Consider the following 16,431-nt stretch of genomic DNA (forward strand, 5'->3'; position numbering starts at 1 on the left):
TGAAGGCTTTTTAACTGAGCACCCAGAGCCCCAACTATAGCATAGCTCTATGGATTGCCTGAGGAGTTTGGTCTACTCATAAGGTGTAGGTTCCTTACAAATAACCCTTTGTTCCGTACGAGACCATGTTCTTCTGGAGAAAACTTCAGCATCAGGCAGCTGACTGAGCCTGCAACTTTAGGAATCAGTACTCCCTTGGACTCAGTAGTGGTTTAGCCTCTACCATTGATTTTGAGCAAAGGTCTGGTGGAGAAAGGTCTTGTGCCATGATCCCTGAAAGCCCCAAATCCCCCTGCTGTGTCTCACTGCCCCATTATACATCGTGCTCCTCTATAATGTTAGCTTTGGGGAGTGCCAAGTCCTCCTCTGAAGAGGATTCCTCCAGGGCTGTCTGAGATGCCAGATTGTGTAAGGTATCAGATATTTGCTTACAAAAATTTTGATTACAGCCAACCAGGATATGGCTCTTCAAAGCTTGCTTCACTAACGGGGTCATATCATGGAGCCTGGCACTATTGGCAGTCCTAAAAGAATAAGATAATTCCAATATTACCTCAATAGTAAAAATAAAAAATTAAGAATTTTGGGTGGAATTCAAGATGGCACTAAGGCGATTGTTCCGTCAGTGCTCATCTCCTCCTTCATGCTGTTTTAGGGGTTTTCCCCAAACTTCCCTCCCCTCAAGTCAGTTTGGGGAGGAGAGGGTGAGGGAAGCCCATTTGTGCTAGTGGGATAACACAACCCATTTTAGCAAATAAATAGGCATTAAATGTTACACAAAGATAATTCCAACTCTGTATTACACTTCATTTTGGTTTTCTCCTGTTTGAGAAATTAAGATTCTACCACAGTCCTCCGGTCATTCTGTGAATCCTTGTTTTCTTTTTCAGGTGCAAGCATTGACAATTTCATCCAAGCAGTGAAGAATCAGAATGTCCTGGTAGAAGTTGTCTCTGGCAAAAATGTCAGTGACCAACTAGTGCACAATGGGGCTATAATGGTAGCCCTTGAAGACAAGGTAACTTCAGTTATTTTTTGTTGCAATCAGTACCATTTTTCTAGAAAAGGAGGTGCCAGAACTCACCACGAACGCTTCCCTTGTTTTCTTAAAATGGCAATGGTGCTCACCTGAGAGGTGCCAGAACTGAGTTCTGACTGCGGGGGGGGGGGGACCCCCTGGGTGTAATCCTAAGTGGGATAAAACTGGGGAGCAAAGCCCCATATCGACTGTTACCATCTTGTGCCAGCTTGTGCAGGGGCAGGAAATGTCAGGGCAGACTTACTCTTTGCATTTCCATGTGGTTTCCTTTTTTAATCTTTAGCCCCATATCACTGGCTAACCAAATATGGTTGTACATGTTTTGAATTTGAAAGCAAGCAGCATCTTGTGGTGTTGAGCGTAGCTGTTTCGCAAGCCTGTTTTTAAATGCCTTTCCCAGTTAAAGAGAAATGCTCTTTAAGCAGAGTATAATACTGGTGCAGCATCCGGTAACAGGTAACAGCTAGCTCCATCCCAGTCAAATTAGAAGCAAGGCCACGATTCCAAAATATGGGGGCACAAAGTTCACAACTGTATGAGAGCAATGAAGCTGAAATATACTCGGAGTCCTGTAGTGATTTCATGCTCTTTATTGCAGCTTGTAAAACAGTGATTGAATTGCCCCCCAAACCCCAGGCTTTTATATACATTAATTACACAATGAGTCCCGTCTGATTGGCTGATTCTGTTTCCCTCCTGGAGCCCGATTGGTCTTTTCCTGCAGACCAATCAGTTGTTGCATTTTAGGATCCTACCAGCCTAATAGGCTGATTAACTTCCTCCTGGAGCCTGATTGGTCTTTTCCTGCAAGCCAATCAGTTGTTGCATTCTAGGATCCTACTTGCCTATTGTTCTAGGATCCAAGCTTAGTACATAACAGAAGCTGTCCCAACAAGTTCATATACCTACCCAGCAAGCTCTTTTCCAGAAGAAGAGGTGCTGGAACTCACCATGAATGCCTCGCTCGTTATCTTATAATGGTAATGGAGCCCACCTGAGAGGTGCTGGAGCTCAGTTCCTGTGAGTTCTGGCTGAAAACAACAACCCCGTTTATAGCTAAGGCACGGCACATACCTTCCTTGAAAGAATCAGCCTTGTAAGAATGTCTAGCCTGCAGGTGCAGACTCCACCAAGGTGGGTGCATCTGTTCCCACTGGTGAAGGCATCTTCTGACCCTGGGAGACAATGGCAGACCTGCCTCCTCTTGTGAATCCTTTTCAGCCTCACCCCAGGCTGTGGCTCTGAGCTCTCCACAGCCTCTGGCAACATTATCTCCTCGACAGGAAGGGAAACAGCAACAGAGACTCCAGTACCAGCATTACCATCTTTCTTCAGACAAGACTTTGCTCTGCTGTCTCAGGCTCCTGTCCCCACTCTTCCCCATCTGCTGCCCAAGGTCCACACTTGAAGGCACTTAGTGATGTAGGACACCTTCATTACAAATAACACATAAAGCAGGCTTATGAATTTCTGTTTTCATTACAGGCTGTTATTTTCTCAGCATTCATTCACTGACTCACTTGAATTTCTAACTTGTATTTCATTTCTTGTCTCGGTTCAGAAATACAGATTCACACTCATATGCCACATGGAAGTGACCAATTGCTTTCCGGTGCTTGTCAACATCATCAGCAATGCACGCCTGCGAATGTTAAATTCCGCTGCCCATATTCGAATCTGGAGTCACATGTTTCTATTTGTAAGTCTTTCAACTGGATTGTAAGAATGGTTACAGTAGTGTGAAGAGGCGGGCTAGTTGTAGTGGTGAATAAGTGTGAAAACACACACACACGCACACACACACACACAATCTCTCTTTAATAGATTTGCATTCATCTTTAATATTGATAGGCTTCCAAGCCAAGGTATTTCTAATTTCATCCATTTTTCAGAACTTCTGTGATTTTTAAAAATCATGCGTTCAGTTTGAAACATCATTTTATTAGTTGGTGTTATATATATTCCAAGGTATTTGATAGAAACGTTTGTCCACTTAATATTCATTTGTTTTGATATTTTAGTTTTAATTTATTCTAGTACACTACAGTGGTGCCCCACAAGACGAACGCCTCGCAAGACAGAAAACCCGCTAGATGAAAGGGTTTTCTGTTTTAGAGGCGCTTCGCAAAACGAATTTCCCTATGGGCTTGCTTCGCAAGACAAAAATATCTTGCGAGTTCCTGCGGGTTTTTCCCCCTCCCCCCTTTCCCTAAGCCGCTAAGCCGCTTATCAGCTGATCCGCTGATAAGCCGCTTAACAGCTGATCGCTAAAAGCCGCTAAACCGCTAATAGCGCTAATCCGCTAAGCTGTCAATGGGCTTGCTTCGCAAGACGAAAAAACCGCTATACGAAGAGCCTCACGGAACGGATTAATTTCGTCTTGCGAGGCACCACTGTATATTAATACTCATAATATCTGTACCACCTGAGTCGATTTTATACTCAGAGACTCTGCTGTAGCCTCTGAATTCAGTTGATTCTTGTGAGTTTATAATAGTTAACAGTACTACATCATCAACCTAAAGACAACTTTTAAATAAGCAATGATCAACTTTATTCCTATAATTAAATATCATTTTTAAGCCTACCAAGTGCAGAGAATAATAGCAGCTGTTCTAATCATATATACTGTCACACAGTGTTTATAAACTTTATCTTTCTGATTTGTTTCCCAGCAATCTAGTAGCAAACAGCTATGGATCTTTCTCTGTAACATGTGCATGTTTGGGGTATTTATATACCCTACCTTTCCAGCACATTTTGCGATGATGAGTGGTCGTTACTACAAGGTAAAGTAATTAAACATGCATGAAACTTATTCCCTTGCAATGAATGCAGTCTTTTGATTTCCCCCCTCCAGTTGACATCAAATTCAGTAGATTATCTATCAATTTTGGATCTGCATATAGTTTACTGTCCAAGCACCCACAGCACCCTTGGCATTGCAGTACAATTGTGTCTTATGTGGGAGTTTAGTTCCAAGGGTCGCCCGTATAGGCAAAATGCATGAACTCAAACCCTTGGAACCAAACTTTTATGTGATCTTGTGGGAGCATCCCAGACTGATGAGAGGAGATAGCCTTGCTCAGAAAGCAAGCCAGAAAGCTTAAAAGCTCTATGTGCACCAGGAAATTCCAGTGTAAAAATAGTTTCTAAGTTCTCTGCCTCACTTCCCAAGCAAAGCCCTTTCCACACACCAGCATTTAACGTCAATCAGCCAGTGTTCAACTGCATATGGTTGAAATCGCGCAAGTTAAATGTGCGTAAGACAGAATCATATCTTTGGGGCCTATCACCCCTACATTCTTGTTTTTATGATAACTTATTTGAGTTGGATATAGCTCTTGGATTTATGTTCAAACCTTGGGAGATCGCAATGGGGAGCTAACGATTCTATTGATTCCAATGTGCCACAATGGAAGAAATAAAAACTTTCAGTTTTATGCTAGCTCCTATATCCCAGTCCAGATCTCCCTTTGAATGTTTTATTATTTGTTTTTGAAATGTAGAGACTGCCCTATTAAAAAAAGTTTTAAAAAGCAAGCAAGCTGAAACAGTGATAAAAAAGAGCAATACAATATACATTTCGGAATTGAGAAAAAATGAGCACACCAAAAAAAGGGCAGGGAATAAAACTGCTATACAGTGGTACCTCGGGTTACAGGCGCTTCAGGGTACAGATGCTTCAGGTTACAGACTCTGCTAACTCGGAAATAGTACCTCAGGTTAAGAACTTTGCTTCAGGATGAGAACAGAAATCATGCTCTGGCGGCGCGGCGGCAGCAGCAGGCCCCATTAGCTAAAGTGGTGCTTCAGGTTAAGAACAGTTTCAGGTTAAGAATGGACTTCCAGAACGAATTAAGTTCTTAACCCAAGGTACCACTGTAGTAAGGTTTTTAAATTCTGAAAGGGCATTAAAAGATGACTCAGGTGTGCCTTCTCGTGGGGGTCATTCCACAACTGTGATGCCACTACAGTGGACACTCAGGTTGCGAACGTGATCCATGCGGGATGCACGTTCGCAATCCACGTCTGTGCACGTGTGGGTTGCTATTTGGTGCTTCTGTGCATGCCAAAGCATGATTTAGTGCTTTTGCACATGCTCGGCCGCTGAAACCCGGAATTAACCCATTCCAGTACTTCTGGATTTCGGTGGTCCGCAACCCGAAAAAACGCAACCTGAAGTGGCTGTAACCCCAGGTATGACTGTACTGAAAAGGCACTTTCACTCTAGGCCCCCTGCTGCATCTCACCTAGTGGGGGCACCGGTAGAAGGGCCTCCTGCAATGATCTGCAGGTCCAGGTAGGTAAGTGTGGCAAGAGGTGATCAGTTCAGTATTCTTGCAGTCAGTGCAAAGATTTCCCAATTCATTCAAGTGGAGAGAGCGGGTATTTATTTGAAGTACAATATTGATACACCATTCCCTCTGTCTGACATCCAAGGGCATACTAAGTTGCCAGCGCCTGTAGTTCCTTCCCTATCTCACCTAGGAATGGGACACTTTTCTCAGACTTCTCCTTCTTTAGTCTTTGGTTGCTCGTTTCCTCCCCTCACCCTCTTGTTTCCTCAAAACACTCCTATTCAGAACATCATTGTTTTTGCTCACATTTCAGCTGATACCCCTATTAATTCATGACAACTTACTAGGAGACCAGTGGTCACCTCAGCAGTGTCTTCAATGCTACTTCCTCAATCCTGGCCAAAGTGGTACAGAGAGGAGGTTTCTCCCAAACCTGAGCCCACCCTTGATTTTCTAACTGCCTCCCTAAATCCTTAAGTTGCCATCTCTTTCTCCATTAACATTTTGTAAATTGCAGAGCCCAAACCCTTTAGAATGGTCCCCTGGTGGTAAAAGTAAAGGGTAAAGGGATCCCTGACCATTAGGTCCAGTCGTGGCCGACTCTGGGGTTGCGGCGCTCATCTTGCTTTATTGGCCGAGGGAGCCGGCGTACAGCTTCCAGGTCATGTGGCCAGCATGACTAAGCCGCTTCTGGCAAACCAGAGCAGCGCACGGGAATGCCGTTTACCTTCCCGCCGGAGCGGTACCTATTTATCTACTTGCACTTTGAAATGCTTTCGAACTGCTAGGTTGCCAGGAGCAGGGACTGAGCAAGATGAGCGCTGCAACCCCAGAGTCGGTCACGACTGGACCTAATGGTCAGGGGTCCCTTTACCCTTACCTTTATTATTTATCTTGCCACAAATCATATACTGAAGGGCATAATTATCTCTTGCAATTTTCTTTGCTAGATAAAAACTCGTTCTCAGTTGCGGGTCTCAGGACTCTTTCCTTCTGCCTTTTGGTGTGGATTAGCTCTGGTGGACGTCCCTTTGCATTTTATTCTCCTCCTGTTGCTGCTTTGGCCGTGGCTCAGACTATTAGACATTGTGGGACCTCATGGCTATACTACCGAAATTTTATGTTTGGTGAGTACAATTACTTACATTACTTTTTAAAAGTAGTCTTTAAATGACCTTTAATGTTTACAATGCTTACAAACTAATGTTTACAAATGTTATAAACATTGAACCATTTCCACTGAATAATAAACTTGGGCTGCGATCCTCAATAGTTTACAAGGGAGTAAACTCACCCAAACATAATGGGCCTTCTGTATAGTTTGGTCATATGAAATGAGTTCCCAGAAAACCCGTGTTTTCAGACACCAGTCTTAACAATAAATATTAACCTTCTTCTTAACAGGTGTCATTTCTGTTTGGCTACAGCATGTCAATGGTCTTATTCCTATATGTAATTGCCTTCGTGTTTCGCAACAAATGGCATGCTAGCAGTTTTTGGTCATTCGTCTTAATCTTGGTAAGTTTTATGACCAGACCACTGACTGATCATTTATTTCCTTATATTCTTAATCTTACAATACCTCTAATTGTTTATAATTTTCCATTAAAGTAGACAAATCAATGGATGCTTCAAATATAATAATGTGAAATAATGTAAGACTGAATGACACGTTGAACAGAAAAGAGCATAAGCAGTGATCCTTTAAGTGTGCATACTTAAGCGGTATTCTAAATCAGGTCTCCAGCTGTTGTTGGACTACAACTGCCCTCACCCCTCACTTCTGCTCCTGCTTGCTAAGGATGATGAGAGTTGTAGTCCAACTATAGCTGGAGATTCAGGTTTGGGAAACCCTGTTCTAAATACTTCCTTCAAACTGTCTGCATTTGAGCCAAGTTATTCCATACTTGGGACTGTGAGGACCCTTCTTCAGGAGCTGCCCAAAGAGATCTGTACCTGTCTTATAGGTAAAGGTAAAGGGACCCCTGACCATTAGGTCCAGTCATCACCGACTCTGGGGTTGTGGTGCTCATCTTGCTTTACTGGCCGAGGGAGCCGGTGTACAGCTTCCGGGTCATGTGGCCAGCATGACTAAGCCGCTTCTGGCAAACCAGAGCAGCACATGGAAACACCTTTACCTTCCCGCCGGAGCAGTACCTATTTATCTACTTGCACTTTGACGTGCTTTCGAACTGCGAGGTTGGCAGGAGCAGGGACCGAGCAACGGGAGCTCACCCCGTTGCAGGGATTCGAACCACTGACCTTCTGATTGGCAAATCCTAGGCTCTGTGGTTTAACCACAGTGCCACCCGCGTCCCTTATATCTGTCTTATACTCTGCCACACAAAACTTTTCTTCTTGCCACGAGAATAGGATACTATCATTTTGCCCCTTCCTCAATAATGCCTGTGAAGCCAGTGGCTGTGAGGTAAGGTGAGGCAACTGCCTCAGGTAGCAGGATCCATTGGAGCAACAGACCCCAATGTAGATCTTATTCAGGGCCAGCTCACCCGTGAGACAAGCTAAGGCAACCGCCTCAGGCGTTGGAATCCACAGTGGCAGCAGTTCCCGGTATCAAACTTTCTTTCCCCACATTCACAATATAGATCTTCCCCCACCCCTTCTTCTCTGGCAGGGAGGGGAAGCCACTTTGGGGTCCACCTCAGATGCCAATATGTCTTGGGCTAGCCCTGGGGTATAGATGGCATTCTATGGGTATCGGGTGAATTCCACCTCCCACCCCAGCAATTCGCATCTTCCAGTGGGGTGGGAGGTAGGATTCACCCACTACCCACAGAGTGGTAACTCTCAACTTATGCACATTATTTTCTGAGCATTTTGTTTTATGCACTTGGCAAATAAAAAAATAACAAAAGTTGAAAGGGGACAGAAAGCGGGTCAGGTATCCAAGAAAAAAGACGTTGGCAATCCCACCCACCATTGAACCCATTATATTTTGACATACGTGATTTTGGCCTCACACTCTGTCCTCAGAACATAACCCCCACGTAAGTTGAGAGATGTAGTTACACACACTTGGTTGTGTTTCATTTGGGGTGTAAAGGAGTTAAGCCTCAGTATGGAAAACAAAACAGGAAGAAGCTGTTTAATCTGTTCAAAAGCTTAATATACTTTTTTCTTGTTTCATTTCAGGTGAACGTGCTTGCTTTGATTAATGGAGTCTTTGCAGTCCACTATGTGCATTATCTACTAGTAATAATTCTTCCCCTGTTTACAGCAACAGAATTTATGTTTTCTTTCACAGCGGTAAGCAAAAGTGCAGCCTATTCCTGGTATTTTGAAATTGCCCCTTAGGGCACCAAAGAGCCCTTGGTACCTTAGTCACATACCAAGACCACCTGCCCCTTCCAATTTTATTTTCATTTTTAAATGATGTTTTTGGGTTGGGAGGCTTCCTGTTTTTATGTGGTGTTGTCTGTGCGTTTTGTCTGTGCTTTTGCAGGGTGGGGATTTGTGTTGGGTGGGGGGAGTTCCAAACAAGAGCAATTTTTCGCCCTATGAAATCGGCATTATTTGGTGTCCAGTTTCTGAATTTATCACACAATTTGAAAAGGTTAGGGTCCGCTAGGCTATCGCTTTGCAACTGTGCTCTTGGGTTAAGGAAACAGTAGCTCATGATGGGCCACCAGATTCATAATGGCACATCCTCCTGGTCTGTAATCCCAGAAATACACAGCTGTTGTTACTTGTCAGGAGATTTCAGGGCTGAAGTATTGAGGCTGCTCACTGACTGCGTTCCACCATCACAGTGCAGGTTCTGATGCGCGGCAGTGTTGTGTTGAAATTTGCAGACAGACCAGAAGATACCATGGTTCACGGTACCAAAAGCTGCACGGAGGTCAAGAAGATCCAAGAGGAAATTCTGCTTCCCCTGCACTTAACAAAAATACAGTGGTACCTCGGGTTAAGAACTTAATTCATTCTGGAGGTCCATTCTTAACCTAAAACTGTTCTTAGCTTGAGGTACCACTTTAGCTAATGAGGCCTCCCGCTGCCGCTGGGCAGCCGGAGCACGATTTCTGTTCTCATCCTGAAGCAAAGTTCTTAACTCGAGGTACTATTTTTGGGTTAGCGGAGTCTGTAACCTGAAGCGTCTGTAACCTGAGGTACCACTGTAATCAACCAGGGTGACCAAGTGTCAGGCTTCAGGGAAGTGGCTTCCTCCTTCTCTTTGGGCCGTGGATAAGCAGAACGAAGCAAAAATAGACTCTTACCATTTAAAGAGATTTTAATGATCATAGCAAAAGAATAAGGAGTCCATTCTTGGAATAAAGATGCTCCCAATTAAAGTTTACACCCACTCCCCCCCCCCCGAGCCACCTCCTCTTTTGGAACCGGATCTCGCAACCACTGTGCCATCTGTGCAGCTACCTTATCTAATCTCCTTGACCTTGGGCTGATCAGCTGGACACTTTCCAGCGAACCAGGGCCTGTTAACTCTCTCTATCCCGGTTCTTCTTATCCTAGTTGTTCACCACCCAGTTCTTCCCAATTTTTGTCTTCTGAACTATGTCCCTCTGTGAACCACTATTCCAAATCTATACTGTCCCACTGCAGGAGCAGGGGGAGGGGGAGGCTCCCACCATTCCTCATTTGTGCAGCCCTCCTCAGCACGGTCCCTAACACCAAGGCAGTTTCAGTCCCAAAATCTGGGCTGAAACTGGATTGGAATGGGTCTAGATAATTGGTTTCACCTAAGAATGCCTGAAGCAACCTTGCCACCACCCTCCCAACCACATGGCCAAAAAGAGGGATAATGGTGACAGGGACATAGTTATCAACACTTCCGGGTCCAGGGAGTCCTCTTGAGGAGAGGTCATACTGCTGCCTTCTTCGAGGATGGTGGCACCACCTTCTCCCATAATTAAGTTTTAATTACTCCCTGGTCAACCCCCTGCATTTTGCTCTTATGAAGCAGAGGATCAAGGAATTGCATCATTGGCCCCACACTTTCAAGCATCTGTTCTACCGGCGGTGCCAGTTTAGCCTCAAGATTGGGGGGACTGGAGCACAACACGCATGTATGACGTCATGTGCATGTCATGTGACACCACACATGTCTCCCACCACTGCACTGGCTGGTGCAGGCTTCTGCTAGGCTATGTTGGTCCCCGCAGTGCTGGGAGATGCTGCACAGGCTGGTGTGACCCTGAGCTAGGCATGCCGGTACCCACGATGGCTCCTGACACTGCACAGGCCAGTGCAGCTTTCCACAACATTGAGCTGGGTCTCCTTCAAACAAATATTGAGGGAATGGAAGACATCTCCACCCCCTTGAGGTGCTCTCCACATCCTTGGGATGTAATACAGTGGTACCTTGGGTTACAAATGCTTCGGGTTACAAATGCTTTGGGTTACAAACTCCGCTAACCCGGAGGTAGTTGCTCCAGGTTGCGAACTTTGTCCCAGGATGAGAATGGAAATTGTGCAGCTGTGGCGCAGCGGCAGCGGGAGGCCCCATTAGCTAAAGTGGTACCTCAGGTTAAGAATGGTTTCGGGTTAAGAACGGACCTCCAGAACAAATTAAGTTCGTAACCCAAGGTACCACTGTAACCGAAACTGATCCAACAGCTCTGCTCCATTTGGATGCCTCCATATGGCTGAATCCTAATCGTGGCATACAATTCCAAACAAACCTGAGGGACTTTACTCACAAAATGACTAGCAAATTTGTTTTAGCAGAGATCCAATGGGACATTTTGGTACTAAATTCCAGGATTCCTCCCTTGCTCTGTTGCACCCCTCCACGTCGAGAGGGGGCTCCAGGCCCTCTGGGAATCGCCCACACATCTATTGATTCTGGCTGCCTACACACACACACACACACACACACACACACCCCACCGGGCATACATTTGGAGCCCATCCTCTCCTCTGCCTCATGAAAAGGATTCTGGGAAGTGTAGTTTATCCTCTGCAGCCAGGCATTTGGCTAACATCCTATGTACTTTTATATGTTTTTTTGGAAGGGGGGGAATGTTTGTTGCTTTGCTTTGCTCTTGTCCTTATTATGCATTTTGTATCTTTTGTCTCGTATTTATATGCTGTGAATTGCCCTGCAATTTTCAGATGAAGGGCAGTATACAGATTTAATACATAAAAAACAATCCTGCAGTTAATTTTCCTATCTCCCACAACAAGAAGCACTCGACATAATGTAGGTCTCACAGGTCCTCGAGTCACTGTCTTTCAAAGTCATTTTCTTTTACTTCACAAACTAGTATACTTCTGAGTAAGCAGAAACAGTTAACTTAATTTGGCGGGACACTAACTTTCAAGCTGACAGGCACTGGCACAACGTGACTTCAGTATTAGAGAGAATAATCTACAGAATCACCTTTTTCCCCCTTACAGATGTTGAATGGACTGCTTTATGATGAAGATAGACCATTAATGAATATGATCTGGGTGGCTTCCTTTATGGTGAGGAATATTTGTGTGGGAGGTATTTTAGTTCGTAGGGTGTTGTATCCAATGGAATGGGTGTTCACCTTGTTGCAAGACACTAGACAGGAGCTTGTGGGGAGTGGGGAGCAGGCTGGACTCCCTCAGTTTTTCCTCCTGTCTAGATGCATACAGGTGAAACTTGGAAAATTAGAATATTGTGGAAAAGTTCATTTATTTCAGTAAAGCAACTTAAAAGGTGAAACTAATATATGAGATAGACTCATGACATGCAAAGCGAGATATGTCAAGCCTTTATTTGTTATAATTGTGATGATCATGGTTTAAGCTGAATTACTGAAATAAATGAACATTTCCACGATATTCTATTTTTCCGAGTTTCACCTGTACAGTACATTCCTCCCATCTCTCCTGACTCAACTAAGTTTTTTACTAGTTTCTGAACCCTCTTTTTTTCTTTAGATTTCCCTTATCGTCATTTTAGTTCTACAGTTCTTTGTTTGTCCATGCATTGTGGTTTCTTACACACACAAAAAAACCAACCAACCAACTAACCAAACAAACAAAGAAACAGACAGACAGACAGACAGACAGACAGACAAATGAAACCCTTTCCTTTGCTCTTTCTGTTTGGTTGTTCTGCTTATTTGCCACCCTTCTTTTATTCCTTAGTTGTTTACTTGTATTGATAAATTTTCCAGAATCAGTGCCCGATGAGATGTGCGACTCAAAAGACATGTCTCATTCATTTCCTCAATTCTGAGTGCTACCGGTAGGCTGCCCTTATCCCAGAACTGGTTAGTCAAATGCTTTCTCAAGGGTGTGGTACGTCGACACCCACCAATGGCACATTGCTTCCCCACCTGGAATTTACACTCGGTCCTCACAGCTCTTCAGAGACCTCCTTTCAAACGTCTATGTCTTGCACCCCTAAGGATCCTTTCCTTCAAAGTTTTCTTTTGGTGGCAATCACTTCGGCACACAGTGTCAGAGTTTTCAGTCCTTTCTACACCTAAACATCTTTGTCTTTTCCACAAGGATAAGGTGGCGCTATGTTCAGACCCTTTCCTTCCTTCCAAAAGTCTATCTAGGTTCCACGTCTCACAAGATCTGACTCTCTGACTTTCTGTCTGCATCCAAAATAACCTAAGGAGCAAGCCTGGCACTCCCTGGATGTGCAAAGAGCTCTGAAAGTTTACCTACATCATACAAAATCCTTCTCTACAATGGATCTCTCTACCTGGTTTTTAAATGGCAAGGAGAGGAATCTTATCTCCCTGTTTTACTGATGAGCACTAGAACACTAAGACCACATTGTAGATACAGTGGTGCCCCGCAAGACGAATGCCTCGCAAGACGAAAAACTCGCTAGACAAAAGAGTTTTCCGTCTTTTGAGGTGCTTCGCAAGACGAATTTCCCTATGGGCTTGCTTCGCAAGACAAAACGTCTTGCGAGTTCTTGCGAGTTTTTTTCCTTCCCCTCCTTTTTCTAAGCCGCTAAGCCGCTAATAGCCGCTAAGCCACTAAGCCGCTAAGCGCCGCTAAACCGCTAATACAGTGGTGCCTCGCAAGACGAAATTAATCCGTTCCGTGAGGCTCTTCGTATAGCGGTTTTTTCGGATTAGCGCTACAGCTGTCAAGCGGCTTCCAGCGATCAGCTGTTAAGCGGCTTATCAGCGGAACAGCTGATAAGCGGCTTAGCGGCTTAAGAAAAGGGCAAAAAAAGCAGAAAAAAACCGCGGGGGGATGCAAGATTTTTTCCGTCTTGCGAAGCAACCCCATAGGGGAATTCGTTTTGCGAAGCGCCTCCAAAACGGAAAACCCTTTCGTCTAGCGGGTTTTTCGTCTTGCGAGGCGTTCGTCTTGCGGGGCACCATTGTAGCGCTAAGCCGCTAATAGCCGTGCTTCACAAGACGAAAAAACCGCAAGACGAAGATACTCGCGGAACAGATTAATTTCGTCTTGCGAGGCACCACTGTAAGAGCATCGGAGATAACTCTTGCTTGTCTCTGATTTTAGTGCCGTGGTGTTAAGATGAGACATCCCCTTAGTTGCCCCAGGCATGGTGTGGTTAGGATGTCAGATGATTGGCAGGTGTGTTGGTTTACCCCAAATGGCTGCATGGGCCAAATGAAGAGGCAATGGCTTCCCCCACTACTGGTTTATAGGACTGTAGCCCAAATATAGTGACTTAAATTGGTTATAGGTCTGTACACTTCTTGAACATAATTGGTTGTTTCTGATTTTTTTGTTTTTTGTTTTGTTTAGCCTTACTTCCACATTGTGGTTCTCATTCTTTTACTTCGCTGTCTGACGGCGAAATATGGCAGGCCAGTTATGAGAAGAGATCCTGTGTTTAGGTTTGTACACATATGGTTAACCTGCTATTGCAGTCAGACTTAGTAATGCAAAAGGTTTTCCTGTTTTTCTTCTGAAATGATGACTTTCAAATACGTACAGTCATACCTCGGCTCCCAAACGCCTTGGGAGTCTAACGTTCTGTCTCCCAAACAATCGAAAACCAGAAGTGAGTGTTCCGGTTTTCGAAAGTTGTGTTTTTTTTAAGCCGAATGTCTGGTGCAGCTTCCGCCATTGTTTCCGGAGCGCCTGCACAATCAGGAACCAATCAGAAGCTGTGCCTTGGTTTCTAAACTTTTCGGAAGTTGAACGTACTTCCAGAATGGATTCCGTTCAACTTCCAATGTACATCTGTACCTCACTTTTTATATCCATAGGTTCCTCTCTCTCTCTTTTTTAAAAAAGCAAGTTTTCCTAGTTCTGCGCTTAAGAATCCCAATATCCCCTGGGAGTAATTCAGTGTAAGGTAAAGGTACCCCTGCCCGTACGGGCCAGTCGTGTCCGACTCTAGGGTTGTGCGCCCATCTCACTTAAGAGGCCGGAGGCCAGCGCTGTCCGGAGACACTTCCGGGTCACGTGGCTAGCGTGACGAAGCTGCTCTGGCGAGCTGGCACCAGCGCAGAACACGGAAACGCTGTTTACCTTCCCACTAGAAAGCGGTACCTATTTATCTACTTGCACTTTAGGGGTGCTTTCAAACTGCTAGGTGTGCAGGAGCTGGGACCGAAAGACGGGAGCTCACCCCGCCGCGGGGATTCGAACCGCCGACCATGCGATCGGCAAGCCATAGGCACTGAGGTTTTACCCACAGCGCCACCCACGTCTAATTCAGTGTAGCGCTAAGCAAATGGCTCTGTCAATGCATCTCTGCTGGCCTGAGGGAATCAACTTCTCTCTCTTCCCACTTACTGTTCCAGGGGTTCTCTTGACCCCTTCCCCAAGCCAATTTGATGCAGTAATGGATGAAGGAGTTGGGGTAGTCCTTTTGTACTTTTGGAAGTTCTTGAACAGGTTTCCACTGACGGGGCTTTTTTTAGTTTAATCCAGCCCTTGGTTCGCTTTATTTATTTACTCCATGAAAACTTTAAGGCAGAGATTTCCAAACTCTGTGTTGTGAAACGTTAGTGTGTCGGCTGCAGTGTGTAGGTGTGTTGTGTGAATGCTCCCCACGCTGAGGTAAAAATCATGGACTTAGGGGACTCAAAGAATCCCATGGGGAGTTGGGCAGCAAAAGCCAAACCCCAGTTCTCCTCCTGGGGCTGGGAAGGGGTTAGTTTAACCTCCAGTTTGCTAGTAAAACTGAATTACTGTGTTGCAAAATAATGCATGTCTAAAAAGGGGTCACCAATGTGAAAGGTTTGAAAAGCTCTGCTTTAATGTGTTTGGCAATGTGTAAAGGAAGATGCATTTCACAGTTGTTGTTGTTTTAAAGAGGATATTCAAGATTTAACAAACACCTTCATAATTTTTAGGAATCTTTCATTTCATGAGGGTCCTTGTTTTCTTCCATAGAGCCAAACTTCTGAAAAAAGAGGATATTATTTTGTTGTTAAAGTATGATTTTAAAAAATTGTCTCACATAGGCAGAATATATAATGATTTGATTTATTATATTTCTATGCTTCTTTTCATTCAAATGAATCCCAAAGCTGCTTACAAAAAAATAATAGTGATAACATGACAGAACATAATAGAACATCACAAATAACAACATAAATGAAATAGAATAAATAACAAATTATCAGTAGAACATTTGCAATCTATAAAACACTGCTTACAAATCAATAACTTAAAAAATAAGACAAACGTCACATTTAAAGCAAACCATATTATATAATTAACAAATTAATACAGCATTTATAATCTTTAAAACAATGTTAACAACGTTAACAATCAATCTTTAGCTCCAGAAGTTGACTTTATAAATAGAAAAATAATAATGGTGATCTTAATAATGTTACACACCACCCCAGTCTCCAAATGGTGAGAGATTTCAGGGATTTCAGCACATTCTCAAGTTCAGTGTTCTTTGAATGAAGACTGGCAGGGACTGGAGGGGCCTTAACAGCATTAACTTCCCAACAGATCTTGCTTTCCCATTAAGCTTCCAGGGAAGCCTCAAAGCCCAGCACAGAGCAAGCATGTCTCTTGTGTCTCCAGCTTCTCCACCTCCTTTATGCCTAGCTCACACTACACTGGCTATTTTTCTTGTATTTGCCTGGCGAGGCCCCGGGCCCCACAGTTCCCTTAGATAATAAACACACGGACACAAATGTTTAGCTTATTGGGATAAAATAGGCCACAACT

The 16,431-nt window shown here is 44.2% G+C and overlaps 1 protein-coding gene across 2 annotated transcripts in view; it reads left to right on the forward strand.

The window, feature by feature from the left end:
* Positions 1 to 16,431, forward strand: part of LOC309363338 (ABC-type organic anion transporter ABCA8-like) — a 61,130-nt gene that overhangs the window by 30,340 nt on the left and 14,359 nt on the right. For both annotated transcript variants that reach the window (XM_081899541.1, XM_081899540.1), the window contains exons 18-25: positions 891 to 1,018; positions 2,601 to 2,738; positions 3,715 to 3,828; positions 6,291 to 6,467; positions 6,745 to 6,858; positions 8,494 to 8,607; positions 11,716 to 11,784; positions 14,035 to 14,126. In XM_081899541.1, coding sequence (XP_081755667.1) covers positions 891 to 1,018; positions 2,601 to 2,738; positions 3,715 to 3,828; positions 6,291 to 6,467; positions 6,745 to 6,858; positions 8,494 to 8,607; positions 11,716 to 11,784; positions 14,035 to 14,126 — 946 coding nt within the window. The remainder of the gene's footprint in view (positions 1 to 890; positions 1,019 to 2,600; positions 2,739 to 3,714; positions 3,829 to 6,290; positions 6,468 to 6,744; positions 6,859 to 8,493; positions 8,608 to 11,715; positions 11,785 to 14,034; positions 14,127 to 16,431) is intronic.

This window comes from Podarcis melisellensis (assembly GCF_964234715.1).
Source record: "Podarcis melisellensis genome assembly, chromosome: 2".
NCBI lineage: Eukaryota > Metazoa > Chordata > Lepidosauria > Squamata > Lacertidae > Podarcis > Podarcis melisellensis.